Source organism: Equus asinus, chromosome 25 (genome assembly GCF_041296235.1).
Source record: "Equus asinus isolate D_3611 breed Donkey chromosome 25, EquAss-T2T_v2, whole genome shotgun sequence".
NCBI lineage: Eukaryota > Metazoa > Chordata > Mammalia > Perissodactyla > Equidae > Equus > Equus asinus.
Genome location: NC_091814.1, coordinates 56,842,857 through 56,862,673, shown reverse-complemented (window position 1 = coordinate 56,862,673; position 19,817 = coordinate 56,842,857). Strand labels below are relative to the sequence as shown.

At 53.9% G+C, this 19,817-nt stretch overlaps 1 protein-coding gene across 37 annotated transcripts in view; it reads right to left on the bottom strand.

Annotated features, from left to right (window-relative positions):
- The window catches only part of PLEKHA6 (pleckstrin homology domain containing A6), a 137,158-nt gene that overhangs the window by 25,139 nt on the left and 92,202 nt on the right, over window positions 1-19,817 (bottom strand). For 30 of the 37 annotated variants that reach the window (XR_011498187.1, XR_011498188.1, XM_070497445.1 and 27 more), the window contains 7 exons: window positions 19,070-19,184; window positions 14,192-14,296; window positions 13,506-13,578; window positions 8,126-8,226; window positions 3,962-4,164; window positions 2,010-2,492; window positions 362-878 (listed from right to left, as the gene is read on the bottom strand). Coding sequence is in view for 34 of the 37 variants with exons in the window: in XM_070497445.1 (XP_070353546.1) it covers window positions 362-878; window positions 2,010-2,492; window positions 3,962-4,164; window positions 8,126-8,226; window positions 13,506-13,578; window positions 14,192-14,296; window positions 19,070-19,184 (1,597 nt within the window). In the remaining 3 variants the exon portion in view is untranslated. The other 7 variants (XR_011498189.1, XM_070497448.1, XM_070497463.1 and 4 more) reach the window with 2 other exon arrangements.

The window sequence follows — 19,817 nt, the reverse complement described above, 5'->3', positions numbered from 1 at the left end:
CAATGGACAGCATTTGTTCACTGCAATATCCTGGCAATGATCTGTCCAGGTCCTCAAGATCTGAAAAGACAGAACCCTGTCTGCCCCCATTATATGGTATTAGGGTTCCTGGCATAACCTGGGGACGGGCACAGAGAGCCATGTTCCTACTCAGAGGGCAAAGCAAAGGCCCCAAGGCAGCTCTCCTGTGGATGGAATCACAGGGCCACTGGCTCTCTGGGCAGCATCGCTGGCCCTGCCCACACACAGCGCAGTGACCCTGTATCCACGATGCCGCACATAGCCACCTCTTCTCAGCAGGTGTCTCAGGCTTCTGAGGGACCTCAGGGGATGACGGAGGAGGGGCAGGCTGGTGGCTCACCTTGGGGGAGCTGATGGATCGCCTCATCACATAGGCAGCGGGGTCAGCATAGATGTCCTCACTGCGAGGTGGCAGTCGCTCAAAACGGGCACTGGGTGAGCGGACGGGGGAGTAAATGCGGGCACGGTTGCAGGAGCCCTGGCCGGGAGAGCGGGGCACAGAGTGGGAACGGGGCTGCAAGGACAGGTGGCGCAGGGAGCCAGAGGTGGCATCCAGCTCATCATAATAGACTGGCTGCCGGGAGGGGCTGGGGATCCAAACAGTGCTGTCCTGCCGCCCATAGCCGGCGGGCTCCTTCCACTCGCGCAGCTGGAAGGCGGGGCCACCTCCATTGCGGAAGGAGTGGCGCTTGTCCTCCAGGGCCCAGGGCGGGCTGATCCGATCGTAGGCTGGCATTGAGCAGATGCTGTCCGGCCGGACCCCCGGTGGGTAGTACTGGTAATCGTCAGGGTATTGGGAGGAATAGGGGCCATAATACTCGGGGACCCTGCGGGTCACAGGGTAGAACCTAGAGGGGCTGAGAGAGACAGGATATTGTAAGGAAACCAGACGAAGTGGGTGCGTCCCCCCATCGCCCAGGTCCCAGCCCCACCTCCACATCCTCCAGCCTATAGCATGTTTGACCAGGTGAAGGCGCCCCAGGCTGGCCTTGGGAGCACAGAGAGCAGCCACTGCCCAGACGCTGGAGGCTTGTTTCCAGAGGTGCAGGGGAAGGCCCGTCCTCAAAGTTCCCTCCCTCACCCAGCTCCGAGGCCAGAAATTTCACCATTCAGAGCTTCCATCTTTGTCTCTTTAAAATGAAATGCCTCTGGGGAAAAATTTTAAGCCTTATTAGCCATCTCTATCTCAGCATGAACCAATTTATCAGGTCTTTTCTAGAGAGAAGAACAGCAGAATGAGCAGAGTGTACCAGGCACCTGGACAAGGGACAAAGGGCAGCTTCCCTGAACTTAGGATCTTGTCAAGGGCGGAAGCGGTAGGTTCCCGGGACTTCTCCAGGCACAGCCCAGCCAGAGCAGCCCTCCGGACACTGCTGCTGTAACCTGGAGCTGCCCAGACCCGGGTGAACGCATCAGGCCCAACGCCTTCAGATACTGAGAGCCAGTCACTAAGGAAAGGGGTCAATCGGTCCAGAGGGCAGAACTAGGATCAGTAAGTGGCAACATTTTGTCTGTTTCTTTTCTTTTTTTAAAACTGCATATAAATCATGGCTTTCAAACAATTAGAGTCATTCAAAAAGGGAGTGAGTGGGCTTAGTGAGTCTCGTGTTGGCAGAAGCACTGGAACAGACGAGGCTGTAAGAGGGAAGCTCGTGGATGTCTGCCTGGAACAACATTAAGGCCACTCCCTGTGACCACCTGCCCCTTTCCTCCTCGTCCCAGTGGAGAGGCGCTAGGTACTCTGTCCCTTCCTCTGAAGGAAGTCAACAGAGAGAGCAAGAATCAGGGCCAGGGGTCAGACTCCACAGACGGAGCCCTGGGGCAGGAAAGGATTTGGGCAAGCTGGAATCCTGGGCTTTTCTTGGCTTCCCAAGTCAGCCTGGCTTCCAGAATGTTTCCAATAGAGGATGCCTCACATGTCACTACCCCAGCCTGAGCCCCTAGCTGGACCAGCATCCCAGCTCCACCTCTGCCCCCTACCACCTCACCTCCGAAGGTCTTCAGGTGGGGGCACCCCTCGGCGCAGGTTCACCCACTGCTGAAGCTGGTTCATGGAGCTCTTGCGCTGGGCGATTTTGTCGGGGTTGGCACGTGGGGGGAAGCTCCGCCGCTGTCCCCCACTCTCTGAGTCCTGAGGCGGGAAAGCTGTGCTCCCTGGCCGGCTTGGGGAGCTGTACTGCCAGCCATTGGGCTGGGTGGGCCGCTCCCCACCCCCTTGGACCCTTGGGCCCTCAGGGTAAGGGCTGCCTGGCTCTGAGGCTGGTTCAGGTCCAGGCTGGAGGCCGTTGGCTTTCACCAGAGGCTCACTCTTGACGTCGGGCCTCTCGGACCTCCTCTCTGCCTTTTCACAGCCTCGGCCATCACCCTCCCCTCGAGTCTTGGGCTCCGGTTCAGGCTTGGGGAGGCAGTTGAGGGGTGGCTGGTGGTGGTGTTTGCTGGGTGGGATGTTCTCTGAGTCTGGCTTCTCATGGCTGCAGGATGCCAAGGGAGACGTTGTAAGGGACTCCAGCCCAGCATGGAGTTGGGTGGGGGTGGCAGACTGAGAAGGAGGAATGGAGCGGAGAAGGGTGGGCAGGAAGGTAGCGATGGAAACAGGACTCAATGCATTACAGTTCCATTTCCCAAATCCCACTGCTTTATCTCCCAGCCTGGGCAATGATTAGAAAACATAATCCCATCCCGCCTACACTCCTGTGCTCACTCCGCCCTCCAGGTCTTCTCCAAGGGCCACTTTCCGCTCCCTTCTGTTGACCTGCCTTGAGCCCAGCCTTCATGCTGTGGCCAAGATTAACCTCACCCAGCCCTGGTCTGTAGTCTGTCCCTGATGCCGCCCCTAAACTTGGGGTGCACTCTACCCAACTTTCCCAATAGCAACTGTCCTGATGCCCCAGCTACAGGTCAGTCCTCTCTACTACGGAAAGTTAGTCAATTCCATGAGTCTTGGCTCCTTGAACCAGGAGGGTATGACAATAGTGCCCCTCACAGGACAGGTTTGCTATGAGACCAAACATGGCAGAGGCTGTGGTCTCAGACTTCAGAGGCAGAGAAACATGCTATTCGCTTCTCCAAAGCAAGGTCCCTCCAGGACCGACTTCTGCTAGAGTAGAAGCCCCCTGAGCAGGAGGCTGTGGGACTTTGCTCCCCCGCAGCATCCCAGCTCCTGACCCAGGGCCGGACACGTCTATATCTACAGTAAATATTCACGGAATGGGGGCTTGAACTGCTGGAAGGGCCCGCCTTGGTTGAAGCAGAGATGGAACCTCGGGACAGTGTTCTCCCTTTAGTTTCCCAAATTCAACACAGTCAAGCATCTTTGTTGAAACATTGTTGGTAAACATATCTAAGACCCGTGACTAGATTTTGAGTCTGTATACAGATCCTTGTGAACAGCTAACTCAGAATCAACACCCAGCTCAAAGAGAGCCAGGTGCTAAGACTGGATGCCCAGCCACATGCTGAGGGTTACCACACGCCGGCATCCTACGTACACTATTTAGTCCTCACAACAACCCTGGGAATGGAGCATAATTGCTGTCTTTGAGGAAAGGAAAGTTGGATTCAGAGAGGTTAAGAAACTCACATTGAGGTCACACTTATGGGCAAGTCGCCAAGTTGAGATTTGAACCTAAGCCCATCTGCCTCCAAAGGCTGCATGCTTAACATGCACAGCCGAGAAAAATGAGCCAATGACCGCAGGTTTGGGCTCCTGGCCAGGCCCCGATGGGACCTGGCTTCTCTCTTGGCCTCCACCAACTCAGACTGAAGAGGAGGAGCCGTCAGGGGAGGAGAAAAGAGAGGCTGTGAAATCACTAGCCAGGCCCCTGCTGGGGGGCGGGGCCTTCACACTCCTCAGAGGCTCAGAGGCCCAGGGAGTGGGCGCTTCCTCTGGCCTCCTCTTCCTTTAGTGCTTCCCAGTCCATGCCCAGTACCCGTCACTCACTTGTGACGTGCAGCTTGGGGCACCGACTTCTGGGCCGGGGGGATCTGTACTCGGGCAGCCTCCCCCATGGCCTGGATCCAGGCCTCCTGCTCCTCAGGGCTCTCGGCACTGAAGAAATATGTGCGGACCCCGGCGTGCTCGGCCTGTGGGGAGACGCATTGCGTGGAACTGGCCCCAGCCTCCTGCACCCAGCACACAGTCACCTGTTGGGATAAGACACCCACACCCATAGAACAGGTGGTCAGGCAGGCTACTCCTTGACCTACAGCTCTTGGCCCCGCATGGAGCTCAGGAGCAAGGTAAAGAGGGTGTCCCACAGCCACCCCAAGTGCTCCAGCCGGCACCCAGGTGTCTGCCTTAGCTAGCTCTCCAGACACCACGAGGCACCCCAGTAGCCAGGAAGCTTACCTGCCCCACTGGAGGTGATTATAAGCAGGAGGGACAATCACCACACCCGCTCTCCCATCAAATCCCGTCTTTGAATTGAAGGGCAATTACCCAATGTCTGGGAGAGACGCCCCCACAGCACATGCCAATCTCAGCCCCAGCTTGGCCTCTGAGAAGCTGACACTGTCTCTTCCATGCAGAGACACAGCTGGGCCTCCATCTCCGTGGGCATGCAAGGGGCATGCAGACAGTCAGAGCACACTACCTAGTTGGCGGCCGCAAACAGGCACGGCAGGCGGGAACCCAGAAGAGAGCTCCTGTCCAGAGGAGGGGTCCTCACGCGGTCAGAAGGAAGAAAAGCAGAGAACAGGTCAACCGAACACCAAAGAGAGAGACAGAAGATGACACAGCAGGAATGTTGAGGAACAGGGGGAAGTGGGGAGCCATTGAGACTGTCCTCCTCTACTCAGTGTCACCAATAGGACAGCACTCAGCAACGCCCAGTTCGCCCACCAAGAAGGGGAGCGGAGAGCTTGCGCCACAAGAATTTGGGCTGGTGGTGGAGAGGAGTCAGGGCCTCCAGCGCCCCCCAGCTCTGTCCTGACCAGCTCTGCAACTGCCAACAGCTGTGCTTTTCCTCTGGTCTTCATTGACACGTCTGTATCATAGGGACGGGTCTCCTGGGAGAAACAAGGCTCCTAGGCCACAAGGAAAGATGCTCCAGAGCTAGACTCTTTCTGGGACCTTAGCATATGCTCCAGGTGAGACCTTCAACCTCCCAGAAAGAGCAGGCAGCCTCGTTCATCCCACCCAACGTGAGAGATCCACAGTGATTAAGAGGCTCCCATGTGAACTTCACCTTGGACTCTCCCCCTTTGGGTGCTAAATCCTGGGTCTCTAGGGGCTGGAAGGAGAGAAGACAGGGCTCCTCTGGTCACACCCCAGGGCTCTCCTAAGCAGCAATGTCAAATCCTCACCCTCCAAAACCTTTCCGAGGGGACCTTCACACACCACAGCACCTCTCCCCAGCATGGGACTTCTCTCAGACAGAATCCATTACCCAGTGAGCATGCGTCCTACTTCTCTAGGGGTGGGGATGGGCCTCCTTCCTCTGGATCCTACCAGTCCCTGCTCCAGCAGGGGCCCAGCATGTGGACAGAGGCAGGGAGGTACTGACGAAAAGCCAGAGAAGCTGTAAGAAGGCATCCGGGGGTTGACACTGTGCAGCGACATGGAGACCAGGGGCCCAGGCAAGCCCTTGGATGGAGAACACAGGGTTAGTGTAGAGCAGGGGCACAGGCGGGACTGGTGGGGGTGTCGCAGGGCCAGTAGGCGCCCTGTGTGTGCAGAGCTCCTCTGTGGGTACCAGTCACAAGGAAAGCAAAGCCATGTTCTCTGCACTTGAGGAGCTCACAGGACACAGGAGAGAGCAAAGGCACAGGGACGACTGCCTGTGATAGGGAAGGCAGAGGGCCTGGGGAGACAGGGCGTGGGCGGGGAGGGAGGGGCCACAGCCTGCACACAGAAATGGGCCAGAGACCGAAGGGAGGAGCTCAGAGGGCTAGGGAGGAAGAGCGAAGGGCCCAGCAGGAGGTGGGGCAGGGACAGTGCCTGCTCATTATTAGCCATCCAAGAGTTTCGCTTGGTGGCCACAGCAGGACAAGCATCCCACTTGTCTCAGCTCCCCTCCCTCCCCTGGGGAAAGGCCAGTGAATGGCACAGTCAGAACTTTTGTGGGCCACTGAGTGCAGCCCTCAGAGTTGGGTCTTCAAGAGGCAGTGCGCTCCCTGGCGGAGGGGACGGAGGAGCACAGGGTGAGAGCTGGGGCGTCCAGTGGTGGTGTCACCCCGCCGTCGGCACCGCTCCAAGCCGGGGCGTGCGTGCGTCTCTGCACGAGGCTGGAGGGAGGGCGAGCTAGGCTGTTGGACCATGTGAGTGTGCCAGGGCAACTGTGTACAGCAGGGCTGTTTGTTGCTGGTTGAACAGCCTGTTCCTATTTCCCCAGCTAGAACCGGGCTCCCTGGAGCGAGTTTTATTATTGCTCACTCTGTTCACACTTCTCACACATAAGACCCTGTGGGGCTAGAAACTAATTATATGCCAGAGAAGTCCCTCCTCGTTCCCTGGAGCAGCGCCTGCTCTGCTGCCCACCTCTTTTGTGTGGCCAGGTGACCAGAGGCTGAAGGACAGTCTCTGAGGCCCCGTGAGCTCAGGCCCTGGCCTGGCGGGAGCTGCAGTTCCCATGGGTTAACACCATAGCTTTAGGTTTTCGGGGTCTTGGACAGCAATTCTTAATGGGGGAGGGGGGGCTTAGTTCTAAGAAGAGGCACGCTCAACATTATAGTTTATATTTGGAAAACAGAAAGGAACCTATGGTCTTTGCATCACAAAATACAAAAAGGACAGAGATTATCATTTTTAATGGGTCATGAATTTCTTTTTCTTTAAGGATTGGCACCTGAGCTAACATCTGTTGCCAATCTTCTTTCTTCTTCTCCCTAAGCCCTCCAGCACATAGTTGTATATTCTAGTTGTGAGTGCCTCTGGTTGTGGCATGTGGGACGCCACCTCAGCATGGCCTGATGAGCTGTGCCATGTCTGCGCCCAGGATCCAAACTGGCGAAACCCTGGGCCCCCGAAACGGAGCATGTGAACTCAACCACTCTGCCATGGGGCCAGTGCCAGGTCATGAGTTGTTTTATTCTTTTTGAGGAAGATTAGCCCTGAGCTAACTGCTGCCAATCCTCCTCTTTTTGCTGAGGAAGACTGCCCTGAGCTAACATCCGTGCCCATCTTCCTCTACTATTTATACGTGGGACGCCTACCACAGCATGGTGTGCCAAGCAGTGCCATGTCCACACCCAGATCCGAACTGGCGAACCCCGGGCCGTCGAAGCGGAACGTGCGAACTTAACCGCTGCGCCACTGGGCCGGCCCCAGGATCAGGAGTTTTTAAATGTGGAAAAATACTGGCCTAGGATGAGCCAGCTGCAGGCCCGTCTTTTTTTTGGGCCACTGAGTGCAGCCCTCAGAGTTGGGTCTTCAAGAGGCAGTGCGCTCCCTGGCGGAGGGGACGGAGGAGCACAGGGTGAGAGCTGGGGCGTCCAGCGGTGGTGTCACCCCGCCGTCGGCACCGCTCCAAGCTGGGGCGTGCGTGCGTCTCTGCACAAGGCTGGAGGGAGTTCCACAGGAGCCCGCCGAGCAGGCAGGAGAGGCCCGTCTTCCTGTGACCTGTTCTCTCAAATTGTCATCTGCCTGAGGTTTGCCTCTCTTGATTGTAATCAAACTCAACTCCTAATTTTCTCTTGAGATTGAAATTTGTGTCAGTTTCAATTTCAAACTGAGGGTCCAGTTTCCCAGCCTGAGCGGGGAGGAGGCCTTTCCAGAAGGGCTGTCAGAACCCCACCCCCCATAGCTCTGCCTCTGCAGCAAGTGATTTCCCAAGGGCCAGGTGGCAGGCCACAGGGCAGTGTCCACTGGCTCAGGACATAATTATTTTTCCCTCAGGAAAAACTGCAACCCCTGAAGCACATCCCTACTGGCCCACCCTGGAGAGAGAATTACCCACCCGACCCCCAAGAAAAGAGGAGGGGTCCCGGCACAGCCTCGCCTTAGCCTCACGACAGCCTGCATGGAGGCCAGGGGCCACTGCCTGCTCCCTCCACCACCACACCTGGGGCTCCTTAGGGAAGTGGCCCTGGACCCTTCTCTAGTCCCTATGCTCTAGACGAGGAGGCCTCCCACCCCACCTGACCTGGGACAGGAAGGCCCACTGACCTTAAAGGTGTGTTTCCGGCTGATGTTGTCTGAGGGCTGCACAGCGGCCACTCGGAAGCTCAGGAGGGGGATGCTGCCCAGGATGCTCTCTTCCTTCTCATCTGTCAGGGACATAGAGGCCCGGGTGAGATGTGTGTGCGTGTGTGTGCGTGTGCGGTGCGGGTGGGGGGAGAGAAGAATGTCAGCTTTATTATGGTAAAGATTTGTTGCTCATCTACTACTTGTCAGGCACTCAGGTCCACTGCACACAGCCGCACAGGTGTGCTCTGCACGACTCGGAGAGGCACACTCCGTGGTGTGGGGCATTTGGAGTGTGGCCCTACAGATGCTGTTCTAGACACGAGGTCTGCAATACCACCTCAAGGGGCCGGTGTTCAGCACACAGCCAACAAACACGTGTGGTCTGGACCCGAGAAGCTTGCACTCGCATCCACTCTCCTGTCTGCAGAGCCTCTCCAAGCAAGACAGCTCTGGCAGGGGCACAGGCACAGGGATAACAGTGGGACAGTGGGGCAGAGCGGGTGGCCCCACCTTTGGCTCTGGCTCCTCTGGCTGACTGTTTCTAAGGTTCTCCCAGGCACCTGGCAGCTTGCCTTGTCCTCTCCTGACGTGGAGCCCTCCCCTTCATGGTCCACATCTCCACAGGAAGACACGCCCCTGCACGCCCCCACCCTCTGGTCAGTCGGGCTAACAATCAGGCTGTTACATAATTCATGCTGCATCTCCCAAGGAGCCTGATGGATTAGCGAATAGAGCCCCCAGCTGTCAGCAAGAGGCCAGAAGGGGTGGGGGTGGCTCTGTGGGACAGGTGGGGCCACAGGCTATGGCAAGACCCCCCCCACTTCCCTGGGATAGCTCTCTTCCCCGGGCTGGGGACTGTGAAAACCCTCACCTGGCGTTCAGGAGAAATCCCTCAGGGGTCACCAACTCCCCCAGCTCCCCTTCTACTCCCACTCATCACCTGCAGAACATACTTGGCCCAAGGTCCCGCTTCCTGCACAGACCTCAGCACGGTGCCCAGAGGAAGGGCTAAGCCGGAGGAGCAGGAGGGAGCCATGGTTGGGACCAGGGCTTCCTCAGGAAAGCAGAGGCTGTCATCCCCTGGAGGAGATGGGCCCCTGCCTGGGAAAGTCGAGGCCAGTGTTTAGGGGTCTCCTGAGACCATCTCTTGGTGGATAGTGACCCCCACTGCAGTGCCCCTTGATTTTGCGGCTTTTTAAGGTTCTACCCTCATGCCAGGCCCAGAGTCTCTCCCCTGCAGAGAGCCTGGCTTCCCTCCAGCTTCTCACCCTCTGCAGCCCTGGATCCCAGGCTGGCCTGGGCAGACTCTTCTCCCCCAATCTTGGGGTCTCTGCTGTGACCGGACCCTGTATACGCAGACCCTTCTGGACTTCTCTCCTCAGGGCACAGGGACAGCACGGTTCTGGAGGGCCACTGGGTACAACCCTTGTTTGCCAAAGTCAGTGATCCACCGAGCTGCTCCCAGGAGACCACAGAAACCAGGAGTCTGCCCCTCCCAGGAATGGAGCAAAAGGAAACGGCCTCTGCTGCAAAGTCATTTCACCTCTCTCTTCGCAGCCCCATGCCTGCTTCCTCGAGCTGCCTCAGTGTGACAGCTGTGTCACCGTCACCAGCCCTCACTGGTTTTCTCCGTGCCCCCCTTGACACATGTTGCTGTATCTGCAGTCAGCCTGGGGTCCAAGGGCTCTGCACTCCAGGATTCAACCAACGGCGCATCAAAAGGCCTACACGGCGACGTCTGGACTGAGCACGTACAGGCCATTTGCTCTTATCATTATTCCCTAAACAATACACATCACAGCTATTTACATAGTGTTTATACTGTATTAGATAGTATAAGTACTCTAAAGATGAGTTAAAGCACACAGGAGAACGTGCCTGGGTTAGACGCAGACACTGCGTGCCTGTGGGTTTTGGTGTCTGCAGGAGCACTGGAACGAACCCCTCCATGGATGCCGAGCAACGGCTGCATTTTAAAAACAACCTCCTAGGGTCGCTGTATCAAAGTTATCAGATCTTTGCCCTCCTCCATTTTGTTTGAGAGGGTAGGGAGGGAGCGTGGGGGGCACAGAGAGGGTAGAAGCTGGGGATGTGTGCTGTTCCACGTTGATGGAGCACATACTGTGTGCCATGCACTGCTTTAGGGGCTGCGGACACTGCAGCGCACACAACTGACAAAACTCCTGCACCACAGATAAGATCGCACATCCCAGTGGGACGGCAGGAAGACCAACACGTGCTCCAATCAGCAGGTGACCTGCTGGCAGTGACTGGGGACCTTCCTCTCCCTCTTCCTCCTCCCTGCTCCACCCAGAATTCAGCATCTGTCACCAGGTCTCACCAGCCACGGCCTAGCACTCTGCCTGAAAGCTGGCAGGCCCTTGCTGACACCGCTGAATACAAAGTGAGAGAGTGAGTGTGTGAGAGAGTGAGTGACTGTGTGAATGAATGAGAGATGGTGTGACTGAGTGTGTGTGTATGAGTGTGTGACTGTGTGTGTGAGTGACTATGTGTGCAGGTGACTGTGTGTGAGTGACTGTGTGAGTGACTGTGTATGTGAGTGATTTGTGTGTGTGACTGTGCGGGTGAGTGACTGCGTGTGTGAGTGACTGCGTGTGAGTGACTATGTGTGCAGGTGACTGTGTGTGAGTGACTGTGTGAGTGACTGTGTATGTGAGTGATTTGTGTGTGTGACTGTGCGTGTGAGTGACTGCGTGTGTGAGTGACTGTGTATGTGAGTGATTTGTGTGTGTGACTGTGTGTGTGAGTGACTGTGTGTGTGAGTGACTGTGTATGTGAGTGATTTGTGTGTGTGACTGTGTGTGTGAGTGACTGTGTGTGTGAGTGACTGTGTGTGTGAGTGACTGCGTGTGTGAGTGACTGTGTGTGTGAGTGACTGTGTGTGTGTGACTGCGTGTGTGAGTGACTGTGTGTGTGAGTGACTGCGTGTGTGAGTGAGTGACTGTGTGAGTGATTTGTGTGTGTGACTGTGTGTGTGAGTGACTGCGTGTGTGAGTGAGTGACTGTGTGAGTGATTTGTGTGTGTGACTGTGTGTGTGAGTGACTGTGTGAGTGAGTGACTGTGTATGTGAGTGATTTGTGTGTGTGACTGTGTGTGAGTGACTGTGTGTGTGAGTGACTGTGTGTGTGAGTGACTGCGTGTGTGAGTGAGTGACTGTGTGAGTGATTTGTGTGTGTGACTGTGTGTGTGAGTGACTGTGTGAGTGAGTGACTGTGTGTGTGAGTGACTGCGTGTGTGAGTGAGTGACTGTGTGAGTGATTTGTGTGTGTGACTGTGTGTGTGTGTGACTGCGTGTGTGAGTGACTGTGTGTGTGAGTGACTGCGTGTGTGAGTGAGTGACTGTGTGAGTGATTTGTGTGTGTGACTGTGTGTGTGAGTGACTGCGTGTGTGAGTGAGTGACTGTGTGAGTGATTTGTGTGTGTGACTGTGTGTGTGAGTGACTGTGTGAGTGAGTGACTGTGTATGTGAGTGATTTGTGTGTGTGACTGTGTGTGAGTGACTGTGTGTGTGAGTGACTGCGTGTGTGAGTGACTGCGTGTGTGAGTGACTGTGTGTGTGTGTGACTGCGTGTGTGAGTGACTATGTGTGTGAGTGACTGCGTGTGTGAGTGAGTGACTGTGTGAGTGATTTGTGTGTGTGACTGTGTGTGTGAGTGACTGTGTGTGTGAGTGACTGTGTATGTGAGTGATTTGTGTGTGTGACTGTGTGTGTGAGTGACTGTGTGTGTGAGTGACTGCGTGTGTGAGTGACTGTGTGTGTGAGTGACTGTGTGTGTGTGACTGCGTGTGTGAGTGACTGTGTGTGTGAGTGACTGCGTGTGTGAGTGAGTGACTGTGTGAGTGATTTGTGTGTGTGACTGTGTGTGTGAGTGACTGTGTGAGTGAGTGACTGTGTGTGTGAGTGACTGCGTGTGTGAGTGAGTGACTGTGTGAGTGATTTGTGTGTGTGACTGTGTGTGTGTGACTGCGTGTGTGAGTGACTGTGTGTGTGAGTGACTGCGTGTGTGAGTGAGTGACTGTGTGAGTGATTTGTGTGTGTGACTGTGTGTGTGAGTGACTGCGTGTGTGAGTGAGTGACTGTGTGAGTGATTTGTGTGTGTGACTGTGTGTGTGAGTGACTGTGTGAGTGAGTGACTGTGTATGTGAGTGATTTGTGTGTGTGACTGTGTGTGAGTGACTGTGTGTGTGAGTGACTGTGTGTGTGAGTGACTGCGTGTGTGAGTGACTGTGTGTGTGTGTGACTGCGTGTGTGAGTGACTATGTGTGTGAGTGACTGCGTGTGTGAGTGAGTGACTGAGTGATTTGTGTGTGTGACTGTGTGTGTGAGTGACTGTGTGTGTGAGTGACTGTGTATGTGAGTGATTTGTGTGTGTGACTGTGTGTGTGAGTGACTGTGTGTGTGAGTGACTGCGTGTGTGAGTGACTGTGTGTGTGACTGTGTGTGTGTGTGACTGCGTGTGTGAGTGACTGTGTGTGTGAGTGACTGCGTGTGTGAGTGAGTGACTGTGTGAGTGATTTGTGTGTGTGACTGTGTGTGTGAGTGACTGCGTGTGTGAGTGACTGTGTGTGTGAGTGACTGCGTGTGTGAGTGAGTGACTGTGTGAGTGATTTGTGTGTGTGACTGTGTGTGTGAGTGACTGCGTGTGTGAGTGAGTGACTGTGTGAGTGATTTGTGTGTGTGACTGTGTGTGTGAGTGACTGTGTGAGTGAGTGACTGTGTATGTGAGTGATTTGTGTGTGTGACTGTGTGTGAGTGACTGTGTGTGTGAGTGACTGTGTGTGTGAGTGACTGCGTGTGTGAGTGACTGTGTGAGTGATTTGTGTGTGTGACTGTGTGTGTGTGTGACTGCGTGTGTGAGTGACTGTGTGTGTGAGTGACTGCGTGTGTGAGTGAGTGACTGTGTGAGTGATTTGTGTGTGTGACTGTGTGTGTGAGTGACTGTGTGAGTGAGTGACTGTGTATGTGAGTGATTTGTGTGTGTGACTGTGTGTGAGTGACTGTGTGTGTGAGTGACTGTGTGTGTGAGTGACTGCGTGTGTGAGTGAGTGACTGTGTGAGTGATTTGTGTGTGTGACTGTGTGTGTGAGTGACTGTGTGAGTGAGTGACTGTGTATGTGAGTGATTTGTGTGTGTGACTGTGTGTGTGAGTGACTGCGTGTGTGAGTACACAGGCTTCATCTCCATCTCACTGTCACACCCACTGGTGCCCGAGACCACCGTGGGGACACCTGCACCTCCACAATGTCCATCCAAAGCAGAGCCTGGTGATCCGGCAGAACGAGAAAGAATGGGGACCCAGCTTCCGCGGCCCTCGCCAGCCCCAGGGGCGAGCTCACCTTTATAGTAGAAGAGGCAGCGATCGACCAGGACGAACCAGCGCTTGTTCCACTGCTTGACTCCGGAGCTGGCCTACAGGGCACGTGGAGAGACAGACAGGAGGGGTGTGAGCTGGGGGGCCATCAGTGGAGGCAGCAGAAAGGGGCCGCACTAATTATAAGGACCTCCTAACGAGTGGCGGCAGCCCCCTTAAGACCTCAGACACAGGGACCTGACATTAGATTATTGCCTGTGACCTTCCCGTTCTGTCATTCTTGGGCATCGGTGCCTCCCTGGGGGAAGATAAAAGGGACAAAAGATGAGCCAGAATGAGTGAGCAGAGGGCAGGCAGGGACAGTGGCAAGGTCAACCTGGGGAGAACTGGTGGACTCCTGGAACCCGCCTCCCCCCATGTTAGCAAGAGGCTGGATCCCATTGGGTTGGTGATCTTGCATATTTCAAAGTCATTGCATCTGTCCATTAAGAGACCTGGCTGGGTTCCTAAATTTGACACTAAATTTCTGTGCAATTTTGGGAAGATACTCAATTTCTCTGAGCCTTTATAAAATTAGGAGATTCATTCACAGAGATATACCAAAAAAGGAGATACCAAAACACACAAGGGCTTTTATACCTCCAGAGGAATTAGAGTGCTATGAGGAGAAAGCAGTGGTGATGGTGGGCAGAATGGCGGAGGAGGTCGCACCTGTTTGAAGAGCCAGCCTGCCTTGGTGACAGGGGCACCGGGGTTCCGCTTCATGGAGTGCGAGCGCTTGCCGAAGGCGACGGCCTTGCGCGATGCTCGGGTAGCCTAGGGAGGCAGAGAGAGAAGCTGGCCCAACTCCCCCTCTCCTCCTTTCCACCCAATCCGCAGGGGGGCTGCACTGGGTGGGCGCTCTCTCCAGGGTTGCCCTCCGGTGCCCGCTTGCCGAGAGGCCCAGGGGTGAGTCTTGGGTCTGCTGCTAACTCCAGGACACGACCTTTCAATTCTTTGGCTCTTTTTCTTACCTCTAAAATGGGGCTCAAAATAATAGTCCTCCTCGTCTCACAGTGGTGTGGGTTTTTTTGTGTTTTTTGAGGAGAAAATAAGATTTTTCATTTCATTCCTAGCCTATCCTTTTTCTACTGTCCTTGCTCCCTACCTCTCTCATAATGCTTTCTGGAACCCTTCAACTGCAAGTAAATTATTACCAACATCATCATCCTCTCAGTCCTGGTCATTCCTGACTGTCCAGCACAGCACAGAGCAGGAAGGATGTATGGATGCTCTCCCAGCTCCCACTGCCACGTGGACACTGTCATCCTCCCACATTCTGGCAACAATCTCTCTTTCTTGAAGCACCACCGATCTTCCACTGCTTAGCCCTTCTCATCACTATCAGCTTCTACATCATTCTTTCAGAGTCTAAGGATTTTAATATCAGTCATCCTCTTCAATCTAAGTCTTGCCATCACTGTGGCATTGTTCTCGAGGATGATGCATCCAATGTCCTAACTTGATACTACTTGATGTCCTCAACTCCAAATCCTCCCCTTCAACCCAGCAACCCACTCCCATGGCTATACCTCAGACCTGGTCAGCACCTCAGTCGCTTTGCTGCCAACATCTTCGATTCTAACATTTCCGTTTTCTGACCACAACATTCCATCCTTTGGTCTTTGTCCCTCCGTTACTCAACTACACCAGCTTTTTATTCCACTGGGATCCCCAGCTTCTCAATCCTTCCCTTTTTTTCTGGATCCATCAGCCACCTCCTGGTTTTAGTTGTTTCCCTACAGAGCTTAGGTCCTTGGTGGAGTAGATCAACTGACTCTCAAACACCTCATCCTCTTTCTGCTTGATCTTCTCTAAAACTCGAAATCCCAGATTCATCAAACTATCCACCCTCCCGGCACTCACAGCCAGACTATGGTGCTGCTGGAGAAAAGCCACACTGTGGGACAGACAAGGCCAGCGCAGACCCACCGTCCCCACCCCTGATGGGCTCAGCCCCAGATGCCAACTCAGCTGCACACTCTGCCTGTTCTCCCAAGCCCTGAGAGCTTCCCCTCCGCCCTCCCCACAGGGGACCTGGTCCCTCCTCCCTCCTCCACAGAGAGGACTGAGCTTATCGGACATGCCCTTCCCCAATTTCACATTCTTTCACTAAGAAAATTACTGCCTGTACCACTATCTCTGTCTCTTTCCCTCCAATTTCAAAAGAAGAGGCCTTGTCCTCCTCCCCAAGGCTGACCCGCCTGACCCGCCGTCTCTGAGCCTCACTCCACCAACAGAGAATCCCCTCTTCACTCTCTTCAACTTTGCCTTCTCCACTCGTTTCTTCTCCTCAGCAAAATGCTCAGGTCACTCCATCTTAAAGCATCTGTCTGTCTGTCTCTGTCTCTGTCTCTCCTTCTCTCTCACGCACCCCCACACATACCTGAATGCCCCTTAACCCTACATCCACTGCCTGCTGTCGGGTAGCACCTTCCGCCCCATCCCTCTCTTTCTCTTCAGGGACAGGCTGCTGGGGACGGCCCCACTTCCTCTCCTCCTGTTCACTCCTGAGCCTCTTCCACCTCTTTTCTGAAATGGCTCTTGCAATGTCATTGAACTAAGGCTGTTTGGTCCTTGACCGTTCTAAAGCATTGGACAATATTAACCTTTCTGTCCTTCCTGAAACTTTTCTTGCGGTTTCTGTGACAGCATTCTTCCTTTTCAGGACCTCCATCTGTGGCCCCGCCTTCTCAGTCTCCACCTCTACTCTAAGTGTTGGCGGACCTCAACCCAACTTTTTAAAATTCGTTTTTCTCGTTATCCATTGTGTCTGTGTACCTCATCTATACCCATTGCCTCAGTTACCAGCAATATGCCAAACATTCCCTAATCTCCGTGAAGACCTCCCTCCTAGCCCCCGTCCATTTTGTAACTGGTCTTCTGACCAGGGTTAAATAAGTGCAAAGCCAAACTCATCCTCTTTCTAACCAAACCTGTTCTTCAGTATTTCTCATCTTGGTGAATCGTTCTACAATCCACCCAGGCGCCCAAGTCAGCACTCTGCCCGCCTCACGCTGCTCCCTCCTTCCTCCATTCCTTACACAATCATTTAGGCAGGGCTCACCACTCTGTCTTCCTAATAGTTCTTAAATCTGTTCTTCCCTCTCATGCTCCGCTGCTGTTGCCTCACAGGTCATCATCTCTTCTTGCTGTTCACCCTCTGCAATGAACTAATGTTATCTTTCTAAAACACAATATAATCATGTCACTCTCCTGCTTAAAATCTCTTACCACCTCTCATCAGTTAGAAGAGAATTCAAATTCCTCAGTACACACACAAGGACAGGTCCGTAAGATCTGGCCCTCTACCAGACGGGCTCCGCCCTGGTCATGCCAGACCCCTGGCGGTCCTCTCCCACCCCTAGGCCTCTGCCCAGCTTGCTCTCCCAGGGCCCTGGGGAAGCCCATCTCCCTTGTCCACAGACAAATCCCAACTCATCCTTTGAAGCCTAGCGCAGGGCTACCCGCCTCCACAAACCTCCCCATCCCCAGAGCTGTGAGCCTCTCCCTCCTCTCCGGGCATTTTTATACTCTAAAACTCATCACCACAATGGAATGTTGGCCTTCCGTCTCCTTCACTAGACTTAGAGCTCCTGACAGAGAGGGGCTTTTGTTTTCTTCATCTCTTCATCACCAATAAGCACTCAGTAAATACTGGGTAGAAGGAACGAGGAAATTGGGGTCTATTATAAAGTACCCCCAAAATTGGGAAATAAATCTTCTGAACTCTGCTGGTGAAAAGCCACATATAAGGGCTGAGATGAGTCATCTGAGGAAGTCATCCACTACCCTAAGAATATGCAAATCCCTGAATCTTCCCCTTTCCTTGCAGTCTATTATCTGTCAGAGTTCCATTTCGTCCCCGTACTTCACCCCTTCAGCCTTTCTCCTGCCAAACCCTCAATATCCCAGCCTCGTTTTCTTTCTGCCACAGCTTCCCAGCAACCTCACCCTCAGGTCACTCCCCCACCTGCCTTTCCTGCTGTCACAGCCGGGCTAGGAGTACACCTGGGGACTGGAGCCCGCACAGAGTCAGTCTATGGCCTCAGGTGGCCCTGCGACGTTGTCGGGAAGCATTTCCTACGTCCCTTGTTGACTGCTGTTGCTGTTCCCCCAGCCCCCCAATGCCTCTCCACTCACCCCACTCCTCTCAGCAGAAAACTCTACCTCCTGCTTCCCTGCAAAAGCTGAGGATGTCAGGTAGGGATGTCTTCAACTTCCTGACCCCACCCCAGCTTCCCACCCCTCCCCATGTGGTCTCAGGAAGAGCGCCCCTTCTCCACCTGGCCTCTGACTGCTCCTGTCGGCACAGAGCGTGGCCCCTTGGCTACCCCTCTCTCCTGAACCTCTCTATCTCCTGGGTCATTCCCCTTCTGCCTCTAACACCTTGAAACAAAACAAAACAAAGAAAACCTCCCTCTATCTTGCATATCTTCTAGCTTCACGGCCCCCCATCCCCCTAACAGTCAAGTTTCTTTAAAAATATTTTTTTTGAAACATTTCAGAAAAGCAGGGAATAAATCACCATTACATGTTGGTATGTTTCACTAATAAAACAAGATAAATAGAGCTGAAACACCCTGTGAGGCCCTCCCCAATCTCATTACCTTTTCTTCCTCCCCAGAGGCAACTGCTGACCCCAAATTAGTCAGCCTGCCCACGGTTATATGCTTGCACTGCAAATTTATCTGAACAAGTGTGCTGTTGCTTTTCATGTTTGTACATTTTACACCAATGATATATTCTTCATATTCTGCAACTTGCTTTTTACTCAACATTATGTTTTTAAGGTTTATCCTTGTTAATACATATAGCTCTGGTCCATTTTAATTTTTGAAGAGTCCTCCATTGTATGGCTATACCACCATTTATTGTCTACTTTCTTAGAAGAGCAGTTTCCCCTCTTCATTGTTTCTACATCTCCTGTCTCCTCTTTTGCCCCTAAGGGTTACCCTCTGCCCTCACCACACAGCTGGCACTGCCCCTGTCAGAGTCTCCAGTCACCACACGCTGCCAGGCCCCATGGACACATTCAGCCCTTATCTTATTGACCTCTTCGCAGCCTTCTTCTCTGGATTCCTTCTTCCTCCTGAGGCTCTCTTCCTCCCCCCTCCCTTTCTGAGCTCTCAATTGCCATGTCCTTCATAAGTTATTTTTCTTTTGCTGTCTCCCTAAATCAGTGGTTCTCAATGAGGGCGGGGCAATTTTGTCCCACGGGGGACATTTGACAATGTCTGGAGACATTTCTGGTGGTCAGAGGGTGGGTGCTACTGGCATCTAGCGGACTGTTAAACATTCTACAATGAAAGGATAGTCCCATCCCACAAAGAATTATCCAGCCCCAAATGTTAATAATGCCAAGGTTGAGAACCCCTGGTCTCAGTGTGGGTCTTCTACAAGGTTCTCATCTGAGCCCTCTTCCTTTCCCACTCTCCACTCCTCCTGCGTCACCTCACCTGCTCATTGGAGCCTGCAGAGACCGCTGGGCAGGCTAACATACATTTCCTAGGATTCCTGTCCAACAGCTGGCCTGGGGGCTGGACTCACCCGGACGCTGGGCCGCTCTGGAGGGACCTCGGACACCATGTTGTGGTTGGATCCGTCACTGCTGGTGGTAGCCGGGCGTCTCCCACCTGCTTTATTGGACATGTCCAAAGACGGTCTGATTTCAAGTTGACCAGAAGGGAAGAAAGGGACTAGTCAGAACAAGAAACAACGGAAGCTACCTCCCCCTTTTCTCCACCCTGCCCCACCATCCCAGTAGGGGCACACAATCGGATCCTCGAAACGCATCGAGACGCCATCTCAGTGGCTCCCTCAGCTCTTCTGAGGTTATATACTCGTACTCTTGGACATTTCCCTCTTTCTTTCCTGCAAATTTATTTTTAAAACTTAGACCCTAGGACTCTGGAACTCCTTTTCCTTCTAATTTAAAAGACACAATGGCCCAGTGGACTATGAGATTCATTTAATTATCTTTTTTTCTTAATTCACCGAGCCAAGATGGAGAGAGGAACCAGCAGCTGGCTCTCATGGTTATATCAGACTCCCTCGGCATTCCCACGAAGGCTGCGGGGGGTATGCCAATATCAGACATGTCTACTCCTTTAGCTCAACCTGCGGGACGCACAAACCCGAGATCTGCTGGGTTCTGGGAAAAGTGGATGAGGTGGATGAGCTAATGGGTCTCAGAAGCTTCCAGTCCTCAGAACTGAGGTGAGGGACCCTAAATCCCTTCTGCTCTGCCCCCCGCCATTCTCCCCCTTCTTCCCAGCTGCAAAGTGGCAGTGGGATA